This window comes from Cervus elaphus, chromosome 23 (genome assembly GCF_910594005.1).
Source record: "Cervus elaphus chromosome 23, mCerEla1.1, whole genome shotgun sequence".
NCBI lineage: Eukaryota > Metazoa > Chordata > Mammalia > Artiodactyla > Cervidae > Cervus > Cervus elaphus.
In genome coordinates, this window is record NC_057837.1 from 11976644 (window position 1) to 12001114 (window position 24471).

Consider the following 24471-nt stretch of genomic DNA (forward strand, 5'->3'; position numbering starts at 1 on the left):
TTTCCCAATCATTAACTCTTGAGTCAGCCTTTTGAGACTCGGGGAGACCCAGGAGACTAAGCAAAATTCTTTTACTTCAAAGGACAGGGACCTAGGGGTTGTATACGGTTTCAAAGATAGACGTGAAAATCTCATTGACACAGAATCCTATTTTCTCTTTCCTCCCAAATTTTGTCCTATCGTTTTAAAATCGTGAGGCTTTATAACATGTACCTTGTATGTATACATGTATGTATATGTATATAACATGCATCCTGTAACCCTAACTTCATATCCATGATTTCCCGAGCCCTTCCCTTGTGACTCAGCTGGTAAAGAATCCGCCTACCATCCTGGTTTCCATCCCTGGGTTGGGAAGATCCCCTGGAGAGGGGAAAGGCTACCCACTCCAATATTCTGGCCTGGAGGATTCCAGGGACTGTATAATCCACGGGGTTTCAAAGAGTCCGACACGACTGAGCGACTTTCACTTCACAGTTAATTCAGCTCTCCTGGTCTTGTCCTTTACAGCCCTTTCCCCGTTCATCTCTCCTACTATGATTTATCTTCAGCTTTGTGCACACTGATGATGAACAGTTTTGAAGTCGACCTTTGTAGCCCTGGACCAGTCGTCCTTCTCTCCACCTGAGGCCAATTCCAGGTTCCAGGGTCTGTAGCGTCACAACCTTGTGCCATCGCGACCCCTCTTGGCAGCAGAGGAAGTCTCTCGGGTCTGCGGGCGCGGTCCTCCGGCCGGCAGGGGGCGCGCGGCAGCAGAAGCGCCCTCAACGCAGGCGCCGGGCGCCTCTCTTCCGGCCGTACGCGCCGTGACCCCGCGCCGCCGCGCGTCCCGCGGAGTCTGCGTAGGGGTTGGCGCCGGAGCGGTGTTGCCGTCGGGGGCTGACGCCGAGCGCCCAGCCCGCGGTGTCGGCGGCGCGTTGGCGTCGGTGCGCCGCCGCGGCCCGGGAGCGTCGGCCGGGCGCGCTGGGTAAGTGGTCTCTGGGGCCGGTGGGCGGGCGGGGGCCGCGGCCGGCGCGCCTCCCCGTCCGGGCGTCGCGGGAGGCGAGGCCGCGGCTTTAGGCCGCACCGCGAGGGGCGGGGGTCCCGGACCGGCCCCGCGCCGCTGGCTCCCCCGCGCCTGGCGGCCTGGCCGCTGGTAAGCTTCCCCGCCTTCTCTCGCTCCCTGCCGCCCCCTTTCTTTATGTGTCTCGGCTTGCCGGGCCTTCGCACCCCTTCTCTACCTTCTTTTCCCTCGTCTGTCTGGTCTGTCCTTGTCTCTCGACCCGAGGGCGCCTTTCCCTCTCGCTGTCGGTCTGTCCGGGAACAGCTGTTGGTCCCTTGAACCCGGTAGGCGGGCCTGAGTAGCCTGTGGCCGGGGGCGCCGAGGAAGGAATCCGTTTCCGCCCCCGGCTTCGAATCAGGTGTGGCCATCCCTCAGAGATGGGGGATTTACCTGGACGAGGCTCTGGCACTGCCCCGGACTCTGTCTTTTCTTAAAGCGGTATTTTAGCTTCAGTATTCAGTCACCAAGTTTTTTTTTTTTTTTCTTGAGCGTTTCCTTTTGCCCAGGTCATGTTTAGAAACAGCAGATAGTTAAATCAGTAAGATTCTGTCTCTACGCTCCCGTGAGTTTAGTTTCCAGAGAAACAAGTGTAAAAAGCCACGCCTCGGTCGGTCTGAGGGACTGGAGTGGGGTCTGGAAAGGCTTTCAAAGGAGTGAGGCGTGTAACTGAGCCTTGGGGGTGTCTTTTTAGATGTGCACGATGAGGGAAAGCTTTCCTGCAGAGGAAATAAGTGTAAAGGTAGCAGAGGTGAAGCACCTTAGTGCATTCTGGAAACTGCAGGAAAGGGAGATAGAAGTGTGAATAGGGGTAGTCAGGTCAGATCAAGAAGGTTCTCTGAGAAGTCAGTGAAGGAGGGCCCTGGGAGGTGCTTATTCCTAGAGGCGGCAAGTGGATGGGAAATAGGGTATACTGGAGGAGGGCAAAATTCTGCACATTCTCAGGTAGGTGCGGACTGTGTCTCCCCTCAACAGGTGGAGTTTTTAAAGGATGCAGTTCGGTTTCCACAGTTCTGTGGGTTAAAGGCCCTAGGCAGTTTGACTATAGTGAGGATATTAGGCGATATGGGATATTACATTAGTAACTTAAACTATGGGTGTTTTATTTTTAGAAGAAATAAAGCAAATGGTACATACTAAGAAATGTGTTGTGTGCTGACTGACCACTCACTGATATATTTAGAAAATATTTAAAAAGTGCTTAACAATGTCCCAAGCATGGTGCTCCATTGGAGATATAAAGATAAAGACAGAAACAGCCCTTGCTGCCTCTGAGGGGTTTATGATATATTAAGAGACAGACATGTCACCCAGTGGACAGCCTAACATGATGTGTGTTCAGGGGGTAGCTGGTTTTATGTGAGGGTTGTCAGCAAAGGCTTCAGAGATGTACTTAAAAGATTAGCATGTGGGATGCTCCTAGGAAGATGTCTTCCATGTTCTTTTTTGCCAGTTGCACGTGTTTTAAAAAATACTTCTCTAGCTTAGGTACAATCTTGAAAAGTCATCATTCTTCCAGAAGAACTGTGTTTACCATGTTTCTTTTTAAGTAAAAGAAAAAGGAGCATACATAGAAGATGTGTTGATCAAAGGCTGATGTTACTATGAAAAAGATGTCAATGGTGAGATGGTATTTTAAAGAAATTATGAAAATCAACTGTTTGTATTTCCATTTGGTCCTGGCTTCCTAAGATATATCCAAATGTTAGAAAGTGCTCCGTTTTTATTACCTGTCACCAGACTTCATGACATAAATGTGTTGTACTATCTGAAAGACATCTGAGCATTAATTAGGTGAAGTTCAGGTCATAACAGAGTCTTGTTAGTGCACTTGTTATTTTCAGTGTTTGCAGCAGAGAGGATGCATGAATCAACTGTGATATATTTGCAAGTACTCAAGGCAGCTAAAGTGAAGATATATACACCTTTAAAGGAATGGATGCAGCAAGTTGTGTCGGTAAGGTTACATAAAAGGAGGAAAGGAAGGAATTAGAATGGGGTTCAGGCTGCTGCTGGTCCAGGGAGTTCACTTGGGTGGATGGGATGGGATGGTGACCATATGGGTGGAGGGTGGTCTCTTGTCTCACTGGCGCTTGTTGCAGTATAGTAGTTAATTAAAGCAAGTCTTACAAGTGCAGGTGGGTAGAGCGTGTCGTTGCTGTGGTTCATTCAGTTCTGTGAATTTGAAGATCTGTGAAGAGAAAAATGAAGAAAGCTGTTCTGCCTTTACCGTGATGAGGAGATCTGAAGTGTAACCTCCGAGGTACAGAAAGCTAGCAGATGCTAGTAAGGCGACATCAGTTTCAGATATTTAAGGTGTGCTTTTGAAGGTTTTGAGGATAGAAACAGGGAACTTTAAATGAACATAAGATTTTGCTGCACAGTGACTTTTGAAGCTTGCGGAGCGAGGCAAATCAGGTGCTGTTGTCAACAGCTCGCTTCAGGTAGACTGGAGTTGGAGGAAGTATGGTGGCATGGAACCTCACCAGTTGGGTGATGAAGTCTTAGGAGTTGGGCTCTTGGCTGAAAGATCTCTGTTGGAGGTAGAGAGCCTCTGCACTGCTTGAGCGTGTAGCCCTGAAATAGGGAAAATGTTCCCATCTGCATTTACTCCTTCCCTAGGGCATGTCCAGCATCCTGTTAGCTCACACTGCCTCCCCTTGTGCTGCTACTCCTCTCCTTTTTACTTGGTTTTTAAAAAATTTTGATTGTGGTGAAATACACATAAAACTTGTCATTTGAACTGTTTTTACATGTGTGGTGGTGTTGTGTGACCATTACCACCATCCATCTCAGAAGCTTTTGTTTCTTTACTTCCTAGTGGAGCCTGTGGGTGTTGTGTAGTTTCACTGCTGATTCATGTGGCTAAAAAGAGTTTATTTAATTGTTTATATTTAAAAATGTTTATTGAATGCCTCTTCCGTGCCAGAAATTGGAAATGCAGAAGTGAATAAGTTGGTCTTTTCCCTTCCGTTTAGTGGGCATTTGGTCACTCCATTTCCATTGAGACCAACATTATTTGTATCCTGCCTGGGACTCTGTGCTTCCTGGACTTGGTTGATTATTTCCTTTCCCATGTTAGGGAAGTTTTCAGCTGTTATCTCTTCAGATATTTTCTCGGGTCCTTTCTCTCTTCTCCTTCTGGGACCCCTACAAGGCAAATATTGCTGTGTTTAATGTCGTCTCAGAGGTCTCTTAGGCTGCCTTCATTTCTTTTCCTTCTTTTTTCTATATTCTGTTCTGCAGCGGTGATTTCCACCATTCTGTCTTCCAGGTCACTTATCCATTCTTCTGCCTCAGTTTTTCTCCTGTGAATTCCTTGTAGTGTATTATTCAACTCTGTTTATTTGTTCTTTAATTCTTCTTGGCCCTTGGTAAACATTTCTTGTATCCCCTCCATTCTTTTTCTGAGATCCTGGGTCATCTTCACTATCATTATTCTGAATTCTTTTTCTGGGAGGTTGCCTATTTCCACTTCCTCTAGTTTTTCTGGGGATCCTTGATCCTTCATCTGGGACATAATCCTATTTCTTTTCACCTTGGTTAGCTTTCTCTAATTGTAGTATTAGTTCTAGAGGCTTCTGGGATTGTAGTTCTTACTTCTTCTGTCTGCTCTCTGGTGGATATGGATAAGAGGTTGTGCAAGCTTCCTGATGGGATGGACTGGCTGTGGGAATAACTGGGTCTTGCTCTGGTGGGCAGGGTCATGCCCAGTAAAACTTGACTCCAGTTGTCTGTCGATGGATGGGGCTGCGCTCCCTTCCTGTTAGCTGTTTGGCCTGAGGTGACCCAGTCCTGGAGTCTACAGGCTCTATGAGTGAGTGAGTGAAGTTGCTCAGTCGTGTCTGACTCTTTGTGACCCCGTGGACTGTAGACTACCAGGCTTCTCCATCCATGGGATTCTCCAGGCAAGAGAGTGGAGTGGCTTGGCATTTCCTTCTCCAGGGGAGTCTTCCCGACCCAGGGATCGAACCCAGGTCTCCCGCATTGCGGGCAGACGCTCTACCCTCTGAGCCTCCAGGGAAGCCCTCAGGCTCTGCACTGGGGCTTTTGGCACCTCCCAGAGGACTCCCACCCAGCTGAGATGCGTCTCCCAGGACTGCCGCTGCCAGTGCCCTGTCCCGGGCGGGCCCCTGCCAACCCACACCTCAGCGGGGGACCTGCAGCACTCACGGGAGGTCCGGCTCAGTCTCCTGTGGGTCAGCGTTCCTTTCCCCTGGGTTCTAGTAAGCACAAGGTTTTGTTTGTACTCTCTTTAAGAGTGGAGTCTGTTTCCCCCCAGTCCTGTGCAAGTCCTGTAATCAAATCCCACTGGCCTTCAGAGTCAGATTCCTTGGGGATTCCCAGTCCCTTGACCAGACTCCCTGTTTGGGGAGCCTGATGTGGGGCCTAGAGCCTTCAGAGCAGTGTGAGAACTCCGGTGGTGGTGTTTGCCAGAGTGTGGGTCACCCACCTGGTGGGTGTAAGGTTTGATTTTGTCATGATTGTGCCCCTCCTACCATTTCACTGCAGCTTCTCCTTTGTCCTTGAATGGAGGGTATCTTTTTTTGGTGGGTTCTGGTGTCTTCCTCTTGATGGCTGTTCAACCGCTAATTGTGATTTTGGTGCTCTGGCAGGAGATGAGTGCACATTCTTCTGCTCCACCATCTTGAATTAGTCTCTAGGGACCAACGTTATTTGTAAACACCTTTCTTGATGATGTTCTCAAATTTCTTACGAAGCAGTATTGAGAGAAGTAAAGTGGAAAAGGACTTCCCTGTAGCTCAAACGGTAGAGAATCTGCCTGCGATGCAGGAGACCAGGGTTCGATCCCTGGGTTGGGAAGTTCTTCTGGAGAAGGGAATGACAACCCACTCCAGTATTCTTGCCTGGAGAATCCCATGGACAGAGAAGCCTGGCGGGCTACTGTCTGTGGGGTCGCAAAGAGTCAGACACGACCGAGCGACTAACACACAAAGTAGAGTTTGGTTTGTGAACAAAGTTTGATAATTTAGCTTTATAATTTCCCAGAAAGTGTTGTTGTTTATATTTATTTGCCAAAATGTGTCGATCTTCTCTTGCCTTTATAAGAATAAAGAAAGATAAAACAAATGAACCCACAATATGTTCACTAGGCTTTGGTCTGATGATCAGCTGAATGCTGAGGTCTCAAAAAATTAGACTAGGCTAGATGAAAGATGCATGGTCATTTCTGAAGTAGTGTTTTGAAAACCACATTACAGTTTACCCCTGAACGAGGTAGGGGTCAGGGGCACCAACCCTCCGCAGCTGAAAATCCGTATAACTTCACAGTTGGCCCTCCATATCTATGGATTCCACCAACCTTGGATGGTGTGGTCCTGTAGTATTTACTGTGGAAAACAGGCCACGCCCAAGTGGACTTGGGCAGCTCAAACCTGGCATCATTCATGGGCCCTTTGCAAGCTGGACACTCAGCATTGTTTTTCTTTGCTGTTGCTCTGAGTTTTTCAGGTTAAATTTAAACTTTAAGGATGTGTACCTAGAAAAGAAGGATTAGTTTTGAGTACCAGGTCGGCTGGAAGAAAAGTGCACGACATCCTCTGCGGTTCTGTGGTCTTGTGCAGTCATCAGTGGCCAGAAATTCCTGAAGTCTGTGATGAGAGGGGTTTGCAAGTAGTGTGCTAACTGAGCAGTTGGCCCCATTCCCTGTTGGACTCTGGGGCAGACATTGATCTTAGTCTGGGGGTAGAGCAGTGACCTCCACACACTGGATCTAGGTTTTCGTGGAGTTTATAAGACCGTGGATTAAAATAGTAGGTTCTGAAGTGGACCCAGGGGTATTCCCTACAAAACTTTGGAGACCTGGTCAGATTTCAGGCATGCTTAGATGAGAAAAGGAATTCATTAACTTTTCTACGTTTAGCCTCAGTGTCTTGTGCGTGTCTTAAGCTTAATAACGTGACAAGGTGTTGCCAAGTCCGCTTTGTCTGGCACTGAAGGCAGCGGGCGTTTCCCTGTGGGATGCACTCTTCAGGGAATCTTTGTCGCTGCTGAGCCAGTGGGTTGTCCCAGGAGCCTTGAGGGGAGGACCGTCAGGCATGTCTCAGTGTTTCTGTGTGTCTCTTGGAGCACTCAGCCACCAGTACCGTGGGCTCTGCTTTTAGTCACCCTGCTTCTGTGCTGCCTTGGGGCCTTTCATTTAGCAATCAGCGCTGAGAGCTCTCAGGTCATCGCAGGGTTCAGGTATAAAGGAAGGGAGGAGCTCTGAAAGGCACCCAGAGGTGACGGGGCTGACTTCAGCTCAGGAGCCGAACTGCTGTCCTGAGGGAAGGAGGTGGCATCCACCCCCTCACCCCCGCCCCACGCACCGTGGAACCAGGTCAGCCGAGGTGTCGGGGTGTCGGGGTCTTAAGATCCATGCACAGAAGGGTGGAGAAGTGAGCATGAGCAGACACTGAAGTTTTGCCCCAGGTCAGATGTGATTCTGGGGGAAAATTAGATATTTCCCTTCCTGTATGTATCACCTTCTTTTCCTGAGACATAACACAGGCAAAACAGGATTTGTGTGACATGGTTTCGGTAGCGAAATGCTGTCTGAACCTGGGAACTGACAGACTTTTGGAATGTGTTCATAAGTTAGCAACTCCTGTGTTAAGCATTTCTTTGCAGTTTAGGGTTTTCAGTCAATTTTTTCCCCCTTTCCAGCTATGAGAAACAGATTGCTGTCTTATTTTGAGAAATGAGCCATGTTGTGGGTTTCAGAATGTTGAGGTTTTTAAACATGGCAGTAAGGACTTAGCAGCTAGGGGTGTAGACCTCTGACTGGATTTGACCTGGAGCAGATTTATCTCCGGAAGTCCCCACCAGCTCCTGACTGCTCTTGGCTTTACTGGTAGCCTCCTCCTGGGCTTCTGTAGCAGATACTGCCTTTGACCACCCTGGTGACAGTGATAGGCTGTTACCCTAATGTCAGAAAGTGAAGAGGAACTAAAGAGCCTCTTGATGAAGGTGAAAGAGGAGAATGAAAAAACTGGCTTAAAACTCAACATTCAAAAAACTAAGATCATAGTATCCGTCCCATCACTTCAGTTCAGTCGCTCAACTCGTGTCCGACTCTTTGCGACCCCATGAACCGCAGTGCGCCAGGCCTCCCTGTCCATCACCAACTCCTGGAGTTTACCCAAACTCATGTCCATCGAGTCAGTGATGTCATCCAGCCATCTCATCCTCTGTCGTCCCCTTCTCCTCCTGCCCCCAATCCCTCCCAGCATCAGGGTCTTTTCCAACGAGTCAGCTCTTCGCATGAGGTGGCCAAAGTATTGAAGTTTCAGCTTCAGCATCAGTCCTTCCAATGAACACCCAGGACTGATCTCCTTTAGGATGGACTGGTTGGATCTCCTTGCAGTCCAAGGGACTCTCAAGAGTCTTCTCCAACACCACAGTTCAAAAGCATCAATTCTTCGGCACTCAGCTTTCTTCACAGTCCAACTCTCACATCCATACATGACCACTGGAAAAACCATAGCCTTGACCAGACCGACCTTTGTTGGCAAAGTAATGTTTCTGCTTTTTAATATGCTGTCTAGGTTGGTCATAACTTTCCTTCCAAGGAGTAAGCATCTTTTAATTTCATGGCTGCAATCACCATCTGCAGTGATTTTGGAGCCCCCAAAAATAAAGTCTGACACTGTTTCCACTGTTTCCCCATCTATTTCCCATGAAGTGATGGGACCAGATGCCATGATCTTAGTTTTCTGGATGTTGAGCTTTAAGCCAACTGTTTCACTCTCCTCTTTCACTTTCATCAAGAGGCTCTTTAGTTCTTCGCTTTCTGCTGTAAGGGTGGTGTCATCTGCTTATCTGAGGTTATTGACATTTCTCCCGGCAATCTTGATTCCAGCTTCTGCTTCTTCCAACCCAGCGTTTCTCATGATGTACTCTGCATATAAGTTAAATAAGCAGGGTGACAATATACAGCCTTGACATACTCCATTTCCTATTTGGAACCAGTCTGTTGTTCCATATCCAGTTCTAGCTGTTGCTTCCTGACCTGCATATAGGTTTCTCAAGAGGCAGTTCAGGTGGTCTGGTATGCCCATCTCTTTCAGAATATTCCACAGTTTATTGTGATCCACACAGTCAAAGGCTTTGGCATAGTCAATAAAGCAGAAATAGATGTTTTTCTGGAACTCTCTTGCTTTTTCAATGATCCAGCGGATATTGGCAATTTGATCTCTGGTTCCTCTGCCTTTTCTAAAACCAGCTTGAACATCTGGAAGTTCATGGTTCACGTATTGCTAAGGCCTGGCTTGGAGAATTGTGAGCATTACTTTACTAGCATGTGAGATGAGTGCAGTTGTGCGGTAATTTGAGCATTCTTTGGGATTGGAATGAAAACTGACCTTTTCCAGTCCTCTGGCCACTGCTGAGTTTTCCAGATTTGCTAGCATATTGAGTGCAGCACTTTAACAGCAACATCTTTCAGGATTTGAAGTAGCTCAATTGGAATTCCATCACCTTCACTAGCTTTGTTCACAGTGATGCTTTCTAAGGCCCACTTGACTTCACATTCCAGGATGTCTGGCTCTAGGTGAGTGATACCACTGTATTCTTGCCACCTCTTCTTAATATCTTCTGCTTCTGTTAGGTCCATACCATTTCTGTCCTTTATCGAGCCCATCTTTGCATGAAGTGTTCCCTTGGTATCTCTAATGTTCTTGAAGAGATCTCTAGTTGTTCCCATTCTGTTGTTTTCCTCTATTTCTTTGCGTTGATCGCTAGGAAGGCTTTCTTATCTCTCCTTGCTATTCTTTGGAACTCTGCATTCAAATGGAAATATCTTTCCTTTTCTCCTTTGTTTTTTGCTTCTCTTCTGTTCACAGCTATTTGTAAGGCCTCCTCAGACAGCCATTTTTCTTTTCTGCATTTCTTTATCTTGGGGATGGTCTTGATCCTATCTCCTGTATAATGTCACTGAACCTCCGTCCATAGTTCATCAGGCTCTCTGTCAGCTCTAGCCCCTTAAATCTATTTCTCACTTCCACTGTATAATCATAAGGGATTTGATTTAGGTCATACCTGAATGGTCTAGTCAGTTCATGGCAAATAGATGGGGAAAAAGTGGAAACAGTGACTGACTTTATTTTCTTGGGCTCCAAAATCACTGTGGATGGTGACGGCAGCCATGAAATTAAAGGACTTGTTCCTTGGAAGAAAAACTATGACCAACCTAGACAGCATATTAAAAAGCAGAGACATTACTTCGCAGCAAAGGTCCATATAGTCAAGACTGTGGTTTTTCCAGTAGTCGTGTATGGATGTGAGAGTTGGACCATAAAGAAGGCTGGGCGCCGAAGAATTGATGCTTTTGAACTGTGGTGTTGGAGAAGACTCTTGAGAGTCCCTTGGACTGTAAGGAGATCCAACCAGTCAATCCTAAAGGAAATCAGCCCTGAGTATTTGTTGGAAGTGCTGAAGCTGAAGCTCCAATCCTTTACCTTAGGTAAAGAACCCACTCATTGGAAAAGATCCTGATGCTGGGAAAGATTAAGGGCAGGAGGAGAAGGGGACGACGGAGGGTGGTTGGATAGCATCACTGACTCAACATGAGTTTGAGCAAATTCCCAGAGATGGTGAAGGATGGGGAAGCCTGGGGTGCTACAGTCCATGGGGTCCCGAAGAGTTGGACATGACTTGAGAGGACTGAACAACAAGTGTTACTATTGTCTTTTTTGTTGTCTTCATCCTCTTGTGCTCCTCTGTTCTGCCAGGGATAGTATGTGTTGGTCATTCACATATAGATTGTTGATTCTCTTTGTGCTCAGTGTCGTTAAAGATCACAAGGTGGGATAGGAGGAAGCCTGGGTATTAGTACAATCTAACCTACTTTCGTGTCACATCTGTGAGATCATTTCTGGGTTTTCCCCCTTATTTGTAGGCATATAATAAAATTTTTGTTTATAAAAGGGTAGCTTCCCCGCCACCCCCCCACCCCCCGGCCGAAAACGTGGTTAATTGTGCTAAGTCACCTGGTAATAGGTGTTTTTGTAAGGCTTCTACTTTTTGCTGCTGACACAAAGTAGAATTTTTTAAATGAATATGTGTAGTTAAGAATGCCCTGACTCTGGAACTTCCCTCTTCCCTCCTTTTGTAGAACAGAATGATTTCACTCCTGAATTACTTGATCACATGATCTTATATACAGGAAACTTCATGCTAGAGGTTTATTTTGAAAATAGCACGTGGGTATTAGAAAGGGCACCGATTGGTGATATCAGGTGTCTTGGCTTCTGTCACTGAATGTTCCTGGACAAGGTGATCTCATCAAATACTTCCTACCTCTGAAATTCCGTGCCACTGCATATTTTAACATAGGAGGGTTAGAAATCTTCTCTACGTTCTTACATTCTTTAACCCCTACCCACTTTCCCTCTCAGCACTGAACTGAGAAGATGTCCCTGTACGATGACCTGGGCGTGGAGACCAGCGACTCAAAGACAGAAGGCTGGTCCAAAAACTTCAAACTCCTGCAGTCTCAGCTCCAGGTGAAGAAGGCCGCTCTCACTCAGGCCAAGGTGAGAGAGCTAAGCCCGCCTGTGAGGAGAGAGTCCTGGCAGGTGCCTCCTGAGGATTAAGAGCCACTCCTCTGCCTCTTTGTTAAATATGTAGGGCTCATCCGTTGTAGGAGGAGAGGCTGGGGTAGGAAGGGAGAGAAATAGGAGTTGAAGGTCATTTCCTGTCTCCTGGAAATAGAACTGTTTCAGAGAGTCAGGATGAGGAAAAGAGTACTCTGGATTTCCAGCAGTGAGGCTGGTTTTCAAAGTACAGTGTGTCCAAGCATAGTTTTTCAATGTATTATTTCATATGAAAATTTAACAGCAGCCAATCTTTCTGTAAACCTTTTATAAAAATGGAGATTTGTGTTGTAAGAAAAAGGAACCTAGTGTATGGTTATCATAATAATTGAATTAAAAGGCTATTGTTTTAAGATTGTTTCTCTCATATCTGAAAGGTTTGTTGCCAAGACCAAAAAAAAAGCTTTGTTACAAGTAATCCGAATTTTGGTTTGAAGCCTCAGTACACTTTTCTTGGTTTTTGATGATTTTAGAGCCAGAGGACAAAACAAAGTACAGTCCTTGCTCCAGTAATCGACCTAAAGCGAGGCGGCTCTTCAGATGAGCGGCAGATCGTGGACACTCCGCCGCACGTGGCCGCAGGCCTCAAGGTACGCCTCCACACACACAACTGGGTGGGCTCTCCTGCTTTCCCAGTCTGCACTTTACACACGTCACTCTGAGCACCCCTCCTCTGTAGGCCTTGCAATCTAGTCAGTATCATGTTCAATTTAATTTTTGCTCTGGTTTTATCAACTTTAAAACACTTAATCTGTTTAAAGCTCAGTAGTTATATAATCAGAAACTGGAGGTGGATGAAAAGAAAAATAAATGACTTAAGAATTTAAAAACTTGGTATTCTTTTCCTCCTGCATCTTCTGTTCCCTGATTTGCTTTTCTCACTTAATATACTGTGGCTGTCCATCTGTGTCAAAAAGTGTAGGACCATGTGATCATCCTGATGGCTTCTCCGTGTTCCCCTGTGTGGCATGCTCTGAAGCTCTTGGTGGGGTTTCCTGGCCAGGGGAACTGATCCTTCTCCTGCAGTCTGGTAGTCTGTCAAGAGGCAAAACCACTTGGTTCCCCACAAGGGAACTTTTCTGAGGAGTCTTAGTCATTTAACATTTTTTCCTATAAATTCGTCACCTAATTTTTTCTTGCTGCTTCTAATCAAAAACTGGTTAATCTTCTTCTGTTATTGTATACTGACTCCAGAACCTATAATATCACCCCCAAATTTAATCAGTAAGCATTTTCCTTTTTGCAACATAGCCAATTTTTAATTGTAAAGTATTCCCATCAGGTAAGTGTATGGTGATTTACACACCCATTTCCTAACTGTAGGACCAGTAAACCTTTTAGGGAACACATTTTCAGAGAGCTTTCTATGCATTTAAAATTTTCTTAGGATAGATTTCCTGAGGTGACTTTAGGAGATCAGTCCCTTTCCTGGGCAATTTATTTATCGCCAAGTTGTTCTGGCAGAGTTGTATCACCTGCAGTGTGAGCGTTTGAGTTTTTCCCACCGTCTGCAGTATTGGGTATTGTCAATCTGTTAAAATGAAGCAAGCCCCTTTATTCTTTTTGGCATTTAGAGCAGGATGGCTCATTGTTGAACTTAGCAGGGTTCACACAGTAAAAGTTGTTTGCTGTCAGATTTTAAATGACAGAGAATTAGCCTTCATCCTGACAGTTTGTGCTCTGAGTTGAAACTTTGTGATGGCTGTGTTAAATAAATTGAGTTGCTGATTGTTAGCTTCTCCTGTCTTAATAGTAACTGAATGGAAATGTTGTTCAGGTGCTTTTGTGTTTTAGAAGTGTCTTTTATGTGCATACAAATGAATAACCTGCCCTTTGGGAGCCTTGCAAATAGATTTGTGTCAGATTTCCAGTGATACGGCCTGGGAGGTGATTACAGTTATTTTTCTAATTTCATTTATTCAACAAATCAAAGTGATTTTTTATTTTTAATTGTAAGGAGACCATGATGTGTTTTGTTTTATTAATACGATGAGAAAATGTCCAGCTGCACAGTGTAGTCAAGGAATTGTTAGATTTAGATCCATTGATACTGAGCATAAGCTCTCTGTATCATGCCTATTTTGTGTTCATATGTAAAATACGTTTTACAAACAGCCGTCCTGCCTTTGGCAGTGCTGGGCACGCTCCTCCTGACAGGTGCAGAGTGGGAGCTTAGGGACCCTGACCGGCACTCATTTGGGTGTCTGGGGACCAGGGAAGGCATCTTATTTTTACAGACATTAAGGGGGTGTCATGCTAGAGAAACAAACAGAAGGAAGTATGAAGATTTAGGAACGTGAGACCATGCAGTGGGTCAGGGCTTAGGAGAACCACAGAGATCAAGACCACCATTCTAGGGCTAAGCCCCCTTTTCATCTTGTGTTTCTAGTGCACTATTTGCCTTTTGTTCTTTTTCTCTCAGAGAGCAGTTTATAAATGTACAAAAGGAACGCAAAAACCTGATTTAGTGGACTTTAAAAAATGAACCATGCTGTGAAGGGAGTTACGTACCCTGGTACCCTGTTCAGACTCACGGCCTGAGATACAGTGGCCTGGGGAGGCTGTGGACTCCGGAGCATTCAGAGCCCAGGAGGAGGCTTTCTCCTTTTCTTTCCTTTTTTTTTTTGAGAGTCTTAATATGTTGTGTGTCCATGTAATCAAAATCTGAGATTATTATATTAAATGACTGTAAGAATATGTTATTAATGAGTTGTTTTGTATTTTAAGTTTTTATGTATATAAAAGTAGAAGTATTTTGTATTTAGTATAAAAAATCAAATTTATTGCTTAAAATTTTGGGTAATTGTAGCTTGTTTTAAGACTTTCAGGAAAATGCTATAGGGTGTTTACGGGATTGATCCCGAACTGAGAGGTGAACTTTGCCGTGCTCTACTGCCCCTGGGCCGGGCGCGTGAGCATGCTGAGTCTCCGAGCCTCCCCGGACATCTGCTCCCTCTTCTGTAGAGCAGAGGGAGGTGGTCCTCTGCCGAGGACAGGTGGTCCTCAGGGCCCTGTCTTGCCGACATGGTCCTTGACCTTAATTCTGTGAGTAAAACGCCAAGACAGAGGGTGATACTTACTTGGGCATTTTCCCTTCCTCAGGACCCTGTTCCCAGCGGGTTTTCTGCAGGAGAAGTTTTGATCCCCTTAGCTGATGAATATGATCCCATGTTTCCTAACGATTATGAGAAAGTAGTGAAGCGCCAAAGAGAGGAGCGACAGAGGCAGCGGGAGCTGGAAAGACAGAAGGAAATAGAAGAGAGAGAAAAGTAAGGCCTCATGCAAGTGTGGAATGGGATTGTTTGAAATGTTTGCTCAGATGTCATGAGTGAACTTTAGTGCTGTCTGTGGACTGAGTGGGTTTTGTGGTTGGTCTGAACAGTCCTCAGGAGTCAGACTGTTGTTAAGAGTGTGTGGTTGTTATATCCCATCATAGAAACAAACTCCGGAGTAAATTCATGTATAGATGCAGAAAACTTAGAACATACATTTTGAGTGAGTTTTTAGAAAAATAGCTTACAAACTGATGTTGAATAATAGGTTTTTTCTTTTTTTCCTGTGTTCTGACTCTACTAGAGTCATACTGCTTAAAATACTTAAAATGTTTTTCTCAGCTTTTACTATTTTTGAGTCAGATAGAGTTTTTAAGAACTCATAACATCTTTTATGTTTTTCGAAAGTATGGGTAACAGATTTATTTGCATTTCTTCTCTTAAAAATGCTGAGTATTAATTATTAAATGATTATATAAACATTAATATACTATTTCTCATTATTTACTGACTCATTTCACGAAGTGAAAGCATGTTCTAGAGAATCGAAATTATTTTATTAACTGTTACCTGTGTTGATTTGCTTTAAAGTTGAAAGAGGTAAATATGAAGGAAGCTTTTTTCTTGCTATTTATATGGATATACCTGGTTAAATTTGTTCAGTTTATCTTCTGGATTTTTCTCATTTGGGCCCTTGAGTTCACATCTCTGAGTTGTTCCATCTGTTATCACAGGAGGCGTAAAGACAGACATGAAGCTAGTGGGTTTTCCAGGCGACCCGATCCAGACTCTGATGAAGATGAAGATTATGAGCGAGAGAGGAGGAAAAGAAGTAATGCGTGAACATAAATGTCATGTTTTAGATGTGCAATTCTACCCTTTCCTTCCGTATTGTTTGACAATTAGTTCAGCTGACATTGATTTGGGTAGTTTTCTCTCTGGAATCTTAGCAAAAACCCACATTTGTATGGGGTTTAACTTTTCGTTGTGTTTTCACAGATAATCTCTCTAACATTTCCTTATTGGCCCTTTGAGCACACCTTAAACTACATGCCTGTGCTTGTCTCTGTCCGTAGCACAGCCATGCCTGCCCGTTCTCTGTCCATCTGCACTTGCATTGAGAACAGCACTGAGTGGAGAGTGCACTCTTGTCCAGAAGCCTTGCCACCCACGTGCACGACTGAGCCCCTGAATGCTGGCTTCTGGCAGTGTCGTAAGGAGGGCGGGGAGACAGGGTGTGAGCTCGTGCTCGGTCAGGCCGCCGCCATCTCTGAAGCCTCACAGGCAGCATCGCAGTTGTGTGAGAGCAAGGTTCTTTCTTGGTGACTGCTAGATAGCTAAGCACTGTCCATTCTGAGAGAACGGCTTCATCACATGTGGTTGCTGCCTGTACACTGATTCTGGGGGATTTCTTCTGTGCAACATTGCATGCTGGTGCAGCATGGTTTTGTAATTAGTTTCTTTAATTTACATTTTATCATTTTTTGCAGTGTCTCATTGATGATTAAGTTATAATACATACGTTAGGGCTTTTTCCTGGTGAAAAATCCCTGTGTTCTCTGCTCATGTTGTCCTTCTGGTGGTCTGATAGCAAATGGAGTCTGCGTTGGTTTGTTTGTGTCCACCGTTCTCTGTCTAGGAAATGTGAACAAGAATGATGACAACACAAAGCAGACTGACCAGAAGTACTCACACATCCAAGCAGTGATACCTACTTGTGTACTTTTAACCCTGGGTTCAGACACTGGACTCTTTAGGTGTTAGCGAGAGGCTGGAGTAGTGTGCCTGCCTGCCTCTTCCTTTGGGGTGGGCGTGCGATTCAGCGGGGCCTGGGCTGACTCGCTCTGCCCTCACTCAGCCCTTGCTCAGCGGAATGTCTCTTTTGCAGGTATGGGCGGAGCTGCCATTGCACCTCCCACGTCTCTTGTGGAGAAGGACAAAGAGTGTACGTACCTGTTTCTTCCCTCTTCTGTTCAGCTGCACGTCTTTAACCCAGTCTTGGGAAGTCTCAGCTGGAATCAGCCGGGCACCTGGGTGCAGGGAAGAGGCCCCAAACCCTCCTCACTCTAGCCATCGGCCAAGAGCACCTTCCAGCCCTTATGTTTCAGAAGTTTTTATGCCAGTCTCTAGGGCTTTTCTGCACCAAGATGCTTTTCTGTTTGTTAAAAATAATTCATTTTGTTTTCTCTAACATTTCATATTTTGAATTAGGTTAAAACAAATAGTAGCTCAGTTGGCAAGTTCTGTGCTCAGTGATCTCAGGTCAGTTCAGTCGCTAAGTCATGTCTGACTCTGCGACCCCATGGACTGCAGCATGCCAGGCCTCCCTGTCCATCACCAACTCCCGGAGTTTACCCAAACTCAGGTCCGTTGAGTCAGTGATGCCATCCAGCCATCTCATCCTCTGTCGTCCCCTTCTCCTCCTGCCCTCAATCTTTCCCAGCATCAGGGTATTTTCCAGTGAGTCAGCTCTTCGCATCAGGTGGCCAAAGTATTGGAGTTTCAGCTTCAGCATCGATCTTCCAGTGAACACTCAGGACTGACCTCCTTTAGGCTGGACTGGTTGGATCTCCTTGCAGTCCCACACACTCAGCAGCTCTCAGTGATCTAGGAGCTGTTAACTTTGTGGCCCTCCACAAGGTGGCAGCATGTCCCCAAGTTAGATCCCTCAGTCACAGGTTGTGCGCCTTGACTCAGATTCCCAGAAGTCTTCTCCAGGGATCGGTTCTAGAATTGGGGGTTGGAACTGGACTTTGGTGAATCTCCTAGTTCATTTTCCTGCTCTCTCTGTTGGAGCATACCTAAACTATCCTGAGAAAATGTAACAGTCCTCAGAGTTTTTAAATACCTATTACACTATGAGTGTTACCTTTTTATAAAGAAGATGATACAGGAAAAAAAAAAGTTAATAATGAAAATACCTGACAGCCCATAAGCCCCAACTGAAACCAGTCTTTGGGGGTGGAGCCCAAGCATCTGGAATTTTCTGAGCTCCTTGCTGATGCTGTTGCACAGCTGGGGCTGCACTTCACTGAACTGGCATGTGGTCCCTGACCTTGGAGACCTTCGTTGTCTGCTGGGGTAAGGAGCACAAAAATTAAAATCCTGTTTCCTGTCCTCCAACAGTACCCCGAGACTTCCCTTATGAAGAGGATTCACGACCTCGCTCACAGTCTTCCAAAGCTGCTATCCCTCCCCCAGTGTATGAGGAACAAGACAGACCCCGATCCCCGACCGGCCCTGGCAACTCCTTCCTCGCCAACATGGGGTAATGGCCTGGGCACTTCCGCCTCAGCGGGTGCAGGGAGGGTGGGACTCGGGGGGCGGGGGTGGTGTGGTCAGCCCCTCCAGTGGATGCAGCGTGTTTGCAGATGAGGGCTTCAGCGGGTTTACAAGGAGTGCCTGGTGCGCCCAGTCACAGGGGATCAGGGCTTGAGTCACTGGGAGGGTATTGCAGCACGACCCTGTTAACGTTTTGTACAAAACGTAGAGCTTTCTGTCAGAAGCGTTGAGTGATTTGGATGCTGAACATTATATTCCCTAGGTAGGAACAGTTTCTGATTGTTATTTATATTTGTTTTCAGAACATTGGCAAATGAAATAGCTCGTACGAATTAGACCTGACTTATACTATGTCCAAAAGATGAATGGCATCCTTTTTTTCCTTGATAAAATGACCTTTGCTTTAAGGTCATGAGTCTATACCTTTGGTCTAAACACTTTTAGTCATTCTATCTATAATTAGAAATTTGTTTGCCAGTGTTTGAAAGTCAGTGTTAAGGTTGACTTCAGTTGGGGCTTGTGGATTTTTTTAGGACTTGCTGGATTTGGCATGTGTTTTGGTTAAAAGAGTGTTGTGTGTTGTTTACTGTGTTCCTCTCGTGCTCCGAGGGGGTGTGAGGGGAGCAGCATTGCAGCGAGGCCTTTAGAAGGACCGCACCTCTGGTGGGGAGGCTGTGCCTGCAGAGGTCTCTCTGGCCTGCCCTCACCTGTGTGAGCACTTTGATTCTGCCTTCGCTCCTTCGGGGCTGGGCTGGTAGAGCCAAAGAGCGGGCTAGGGTTCGCATGGTGTCAGAGGATTTGGAGTTCTCACCTTGATACCTGTCCTCTCGACCTGTGCTGTTCTCTGGGGGCTCCTGGCCATTTAGGGCTCTTGAATTAATTGAACGTGAATAGAATTCAGCATGTATTTCTTTCCTCACGCTAGTCTCGAGTGCTCAGTAGCCACACAAAGCTCACTATACTGCCCTGGGTGGTGCCGACGGAGGATGTTCACTCATTGGAGAGATGTGCGTGGGGCCGCCCTGGAGTGTGTACTGCAGGGGCACAGGCGTGACATCACTGGGGGCTGGTTTTGGTTTTTTCTGCTAGTGAAACAAAGTGCCTTATTACTGGTAAGAAAAAGGTATTAAATCTTTATGCCTGAAGAAGGTACAGTATAGTACAGTTCATAAGTCTTCAGTCTTTTTAGCTCTGGAACAACTTGTTCAAATGAAATATTTAAGGAAATTACATATGTGAAATACTGTAGGTACAGTTCTGGTTGAAGCAGGGTTTTGGGGTTTAGGCCCTAAGAAGCAGTGGTCAGTGTGGGTACCCTTGAGGCCCCTCCCTGTGCAGTTTGAAAGCTATCACGAACTAGAGGAAGAGCAGTGGACTAAGAATTCAGGGTTGTGGCTTTCAATTTCAGTCTCACCGTTAATACCAACATGTGGTGGCTTGCTTTGCTCTCTCAGTCAGCCTTAAGCTAGGCAGCCACTATGGGCCCCAGTTTCTTCATTTCCATCTGTTAAATAGATGGTCCCTAAGCATCCTTCATTTATGAAGTCAGTCATTGGAAACTTCTATACTACTTAGAAAAATGCAGTCGTCTTCATTACATGAAACCATACTTAGTTTTTGACAGGCTTACTTAAACTGGTTATGAGCCTTGTAGCAGAGCATGCACACAGGAAGTCTGGTATTTTCTAACAGGCCCTGGGGAATTCTCACCAGAGGAACTAGTGTTTCCTTCACCTCAGGTATTCTAAGGGCATCCACTCTTTATCTTTCTCCTGAACATCCCACAACTTCCATCTCAACCCGTTAGTAGATATTTGGCATCATCAATACCCTTGTGGAATCTACATTCTGTCTTCCCAGAAGGAAATTGTGATGTGAAATCTAATCTGTGCTGTAGCTGATGACCCAAGTTCAGGGACCTTTCTCCTTTTCCTCCTCGCAGGGGCACGGTAGCACATAAAATCATGCAGAAGTACGGCTTCCGGGAAGGCCAGGGTCTCGGGAAGCATGAGCAGGGCCTGAGCACAGCGCTGTCGGTGGAGAAGACCAGCAAGCGGGGCGGCAAGATCATCGTGGGCGACGCCACCGAGAAAGGTGGGCCCCCCCTCGAGCAGGGCTCCTGGGGGTGTGGGCGGGGGCAGGCCATCCTGAATGAGAGAATTCCTCATCGTGATGCCTTCCAGCTCTGGTGGTGGAAACAGAATTCTGAGGCCCATCTTTACAAATACAAATAGTTCAAGACAGAGAGACAGAACGCCTGTGGGAGGAAAAGAAGATGAGAGGCTTTGGCAGAAATGAACAGGACTCCAGAAATCCTGTCATGCCTGCTTCTCCTTGGGAAAGAGCCTTGTTATACTGGTAGAACCGTTACTGTGTTTTTATAGCAATACAGAGCCATACACAGTATATCAGTGATTGTTTCTGCTGTATCTCTATCCTGTAAGGGTCCTCTGCTTTTTGCTTTTTTCTGCCCTTTCATCCTAATTTTCTTACTGACTGCTCTGTAAAACTAACGTTGTTTTACAGTCTTCTGGTAGACGATGCCTACGTGGTGTTTTATTTTCATTTGATTGTTACAGTCTGTTCTGTAGTGAGGACATACTGGAATGAGTGAAACATGATTTAGCACTTTAAGCAGCAGAACTGAGTAGTTTTGAATCAGTCTTAGCTGAATGCCTTTTCCTGAAGAAGGAAGAGAACTTTCCTGGCAGGCATGTTGATGTGGAGCTTGAGGAAGCAGCAGTGAGCCTCACAGGCTGGAACCAGAAACCAGCAGTTACCCCGGTGTGTGGGAATGTCTGACACTGTCAGCTCGTGGCTGGCTGCTGACCCGCTCGTTCACACTGCGCTCAGGATCTCTGACCACTGCCTGAGCCAAGGCTCGCTTCTGAGGGTGGTGATCACCGTGCCCTGTCGGCCCTTTAGGAAATGAACTAAGCAAAAATGCACCTCACTGAGGATGTTAAAAAGTCCTAGAAATTGTGGTAAAAATTATACCAAAGCAAAGTAATGCTTTCAGACAGATAAGGCTGCATCTTTGCTCAGAGACTGTGTAGATGCTGGCTCTAGGACATAGAGAGTGGGGATTGCTGTTGAAAGTAAATTGCTTGTTGTAACTTAGACTTGGTGCCCTCACACTTATCTCTGATGATGTTTTCTTACAGACGCAGCCAAGAAGTCGGATTCGAATCCATTAACTGAAATACTTAAGTGTCCTACCAAAGTGGTCCTACTCAGGGTAAGGAGCTGAAGGAGGAGCCCTGTTGCCGCTTTGAGTTGTGTGTCCCTCCCCCTTGCCCTGTCCCTGCATGCTGTCAGCCCCACTAATGATGGGATGGCTGAAGAGGACTGAAAGTGGTACTTGTGGGTAGACTCCCTGGAAGACTGGTTTTTAGATTCCTTTTCACTAGTGTTTCTTTGCTAAACATAATACTTAAGACTACAGTGATAAATTACTTTAAAATGTTTGAGATTGTCAGAAATTCAGCTTGGTTTATGTATTTTGGTGCTTGCCCAGTTGCTTTGGTAACTCTTGTTGAAGCCTAATGTATATTTTTTAGTTTTTAAAAAAAAACTAACCTACTTCAGGATATTTCAGGAATGAAAATTTTCTTTGGGTCATTTGGGTTTCGAAACATTTGCCATCATGGAAAAAAGTTACTTATACATCTCTTCTACATAGTTGTCAATTATACTAGATGCTGGAATCTATATATTTATTTTTGTTTATAGAACATGGTTGGTGCAGGAGAGGTGGATGAAGACTTGGAAGTAGAAACCAAGGAAGAGTGTGAAAAATATGGCAAAGTTGGAAAATGTGTGATATTTGAAGTAAGCGAGATTTCTTTGTTTATAACCCAAGTTATGATTGATAGGTTACAAAGCATTTTCTGTAAATAGAGGATGCATTGTAAGTAATATACTGTCTTACAATAGAAGGTGACGTGTGTTGGTTAGTTATACTGCTTTTACTCAGTTACTGCAATTTCAGATATTAGCATCAGAAGAACTTCAAATGTTATTTGGTGAAGAAATATTTCATTTTGTGACTGACGTTTAGACCTGATGACAGTGGACTCAGTAGTTTAGTGACAGGGGCGTCACATGTGCCTTTGGCGTCATTCTTTTGGCAAGTATTTTATTTAGTGCCTCCCACGTACCAGTACTGACTGCACTGGGGTTGGGGAGGTGCCTCCTCTGCTCTCGGTGATAGTTCAGCTGAAGAAACAACAGAACAAATGTGAAGTTAGAGAATATTCAGTTGCTGGACTCAGTAACATTGACTTATAAGTACAGGAATTTGAGAGAAGGATTAGATCAATACCGAATAGTTAGAGGAGGCTTTGTGAACAGTATCAGATGTGAGCGGAGCTTTGGACTGTGTGGGTAGGATTTGGGTAGGAGGGAACTGGCATTCACATAGGGTTACGGCTTCTGGAGATGGGTGGTGTGGGTGTGGTGGGGATTAGCGGCAGTCGTGCTTACACAGTGCAGTGGGGCCTAGAAAGCATAACGGAGGAACTCAGCCTGGTGTGACAGACAGTTCGTGTACAGATGTTTTATTTTAGTTCCTGCTCACCTCAGCTTCTCTTCCATGCTGGGTTGCGTCTGTTGATTGCATAATTATCTTTTTATGTGTCTGATGGCATAGGACCTGCAAAGGTCCTGCTTAGCTGCCTTTTCCTTACACTTAGCACATAGCCTGTCCAAAACAGACGTTAAGTGAATTTTGATGATGAGTAAATTACACTTACTGGAAAAGGAAATGGCAACCCATCCCAGTATTCTTGCCTGGCAAATCCCATGGACAGAGGAGCCTGGTGGGCTACAGTCCATGAGGTCACAAAGAGTTGGACACGACTGAGCGTGCACATGCACACACAGATTACACTAATATCCTTGGCATTTGACCACTACTTATCTGTAATTGGAATACTCACTCTGACAAAAATCATTGACATCTCTGATGACACCTTTACTTACTACACTCCATTTCTTTTCCAGATTCCTGGTGCCCCTGATGATGAAGCAGTACGAATATTTTTAGAATTCGAGAGGGTTGAGTCAGCAATTAAAGGTAAGTTGTACAGCTAATGATAAAGAATTAAAAAGTTGAACTTGTGATCTTAATATTATGAAGACATATTGTTGTAATGTCTCGTGGAATTCCCGCCTTAACTAACTGTCTTTTGTTTGCCTTTTAGCTGTTGTTGATCTGAACGGGAGGTATTTTGGTGGACGGGTGGTCAAAGCATGTTTCTACAATTTGGATAAATTCAGGGTCCTGGATTTGGCAGAACAAGTTTGATTTTAAAAACTAGAGCCTGAGTCATCTCCAGCGATCCTTCGGCAAGCTGCAGAGTGAGCAGAGGAGAACAAGGCATCAGGGGGGCCTTTCCTGGCTGTGGGTGCAGAGACTCTGTGAGGACTTCTAAGATATGTTGACTGATCCCTTTTTTATTTTGTGGTTTTTTAATATAGTATAAAAATCCTTTTAAAAAAACAAACAAAAAGCAATCTGTGTGCCTCTCTGGTTGTTTCTCTTTTTTATTACCACTTCTGAGGTGATTACATTTTTTGCTAGGATTTCATGATAATTCTCAAGTGCTTCAGTGATACAGCATTTCTTGCACTTAAAAAAAAAATCGGAAAGTTTTGGTGGGGATGTGTTCCCTTTTTCTTTCTTTTTTGATTTCTTTTAATAAAACCTGCAAGTTACTAAACTGTAGCTTCATAAATTCTATAATAAAGTATCATCTTGGCAGTCTGCCTAAGGTGAAACCCTCTGCTTTCTCTAACAGAGAAATTCTTATTGACTCCAGTCATAGAAAAAGCTCTTTACAACCTAAACTAAGGTTGAAGAATCTTGAGCCTACCATGACCTGTTTGGATGAATCATTTTCCGTTAAGCTAAGTCAGACTCGAGAGATTATGATGGATTTAGGAGTATTTGGGTATAGAAATCATGAATATAGCATTTGTTTTCAGAGATTGAAGCCTAGTCTTTAGCATAGCTCAGAACCTTATGGGTACATTGTAAATGTGTGCCCGATAATGTGGAAGTGGTGATTCCCTGGGGTCATGTTTCTACTGGCAAAATTTGCAGTCCTGTTAGTTCTCATATGTAATTTTTAAATTGATAAAATTCAGCCACATCAGCTACTTAAACTGTACTGCCAATTAATATAATTCTGGAATTGTGAAAAACTGTACCATCGAAGTACAGTGGTATATGTGGCCTAAATGTTTAGCAAGACTACAAGACAAAACAAATAATAATATT

At 45.1% G+C, this 24471-nt stretch overlaps 1 protein-coding gene across 2 annotated transcripts; it reads left to right on the plus strand.

Annotated features, from left to right (window-relative positions):
- The first annotated feature begins 809 nt into the window (after positions 1-809).
- Positions 810-23683, plus strand: RBM17 (RNA binding motif protein 17). Of its 2 annotated transcripts, none has more exons than XM_043883931.1 (12): positions 810-967; positions 11437-11574; positions 12108-12224; positions 14737-14903; positions 15641-15738; positions 16795-16851; positions 18033-18174; positions 20131-20282; positions 21353-21426; positions 21921-22019; positions 23193-23265; positions 23393-23683. In XM_043883931.1, exons 2-12 carry the CDS (start codon positions 11452-11454, stop codon positions 23494-23496), a joined length of 1206 nt encoding a protein of 401 aa, XP_043739866.1. In that variant the 5' UTR covers positions 810-967; positions 11437-11451; the 3' UTR covers positions 23497-23683. The 2 variants fall into 2 exon arrangements, with proteins under 2 accessions (XP_043739866.1, XP_043739867.1); XM_043883932.1 differs by lacking the exon at positions 810-967 and adding an exon at positions 10484-10502.
- Positions 23684-24471: the final 788 nt, after the last annotated feature.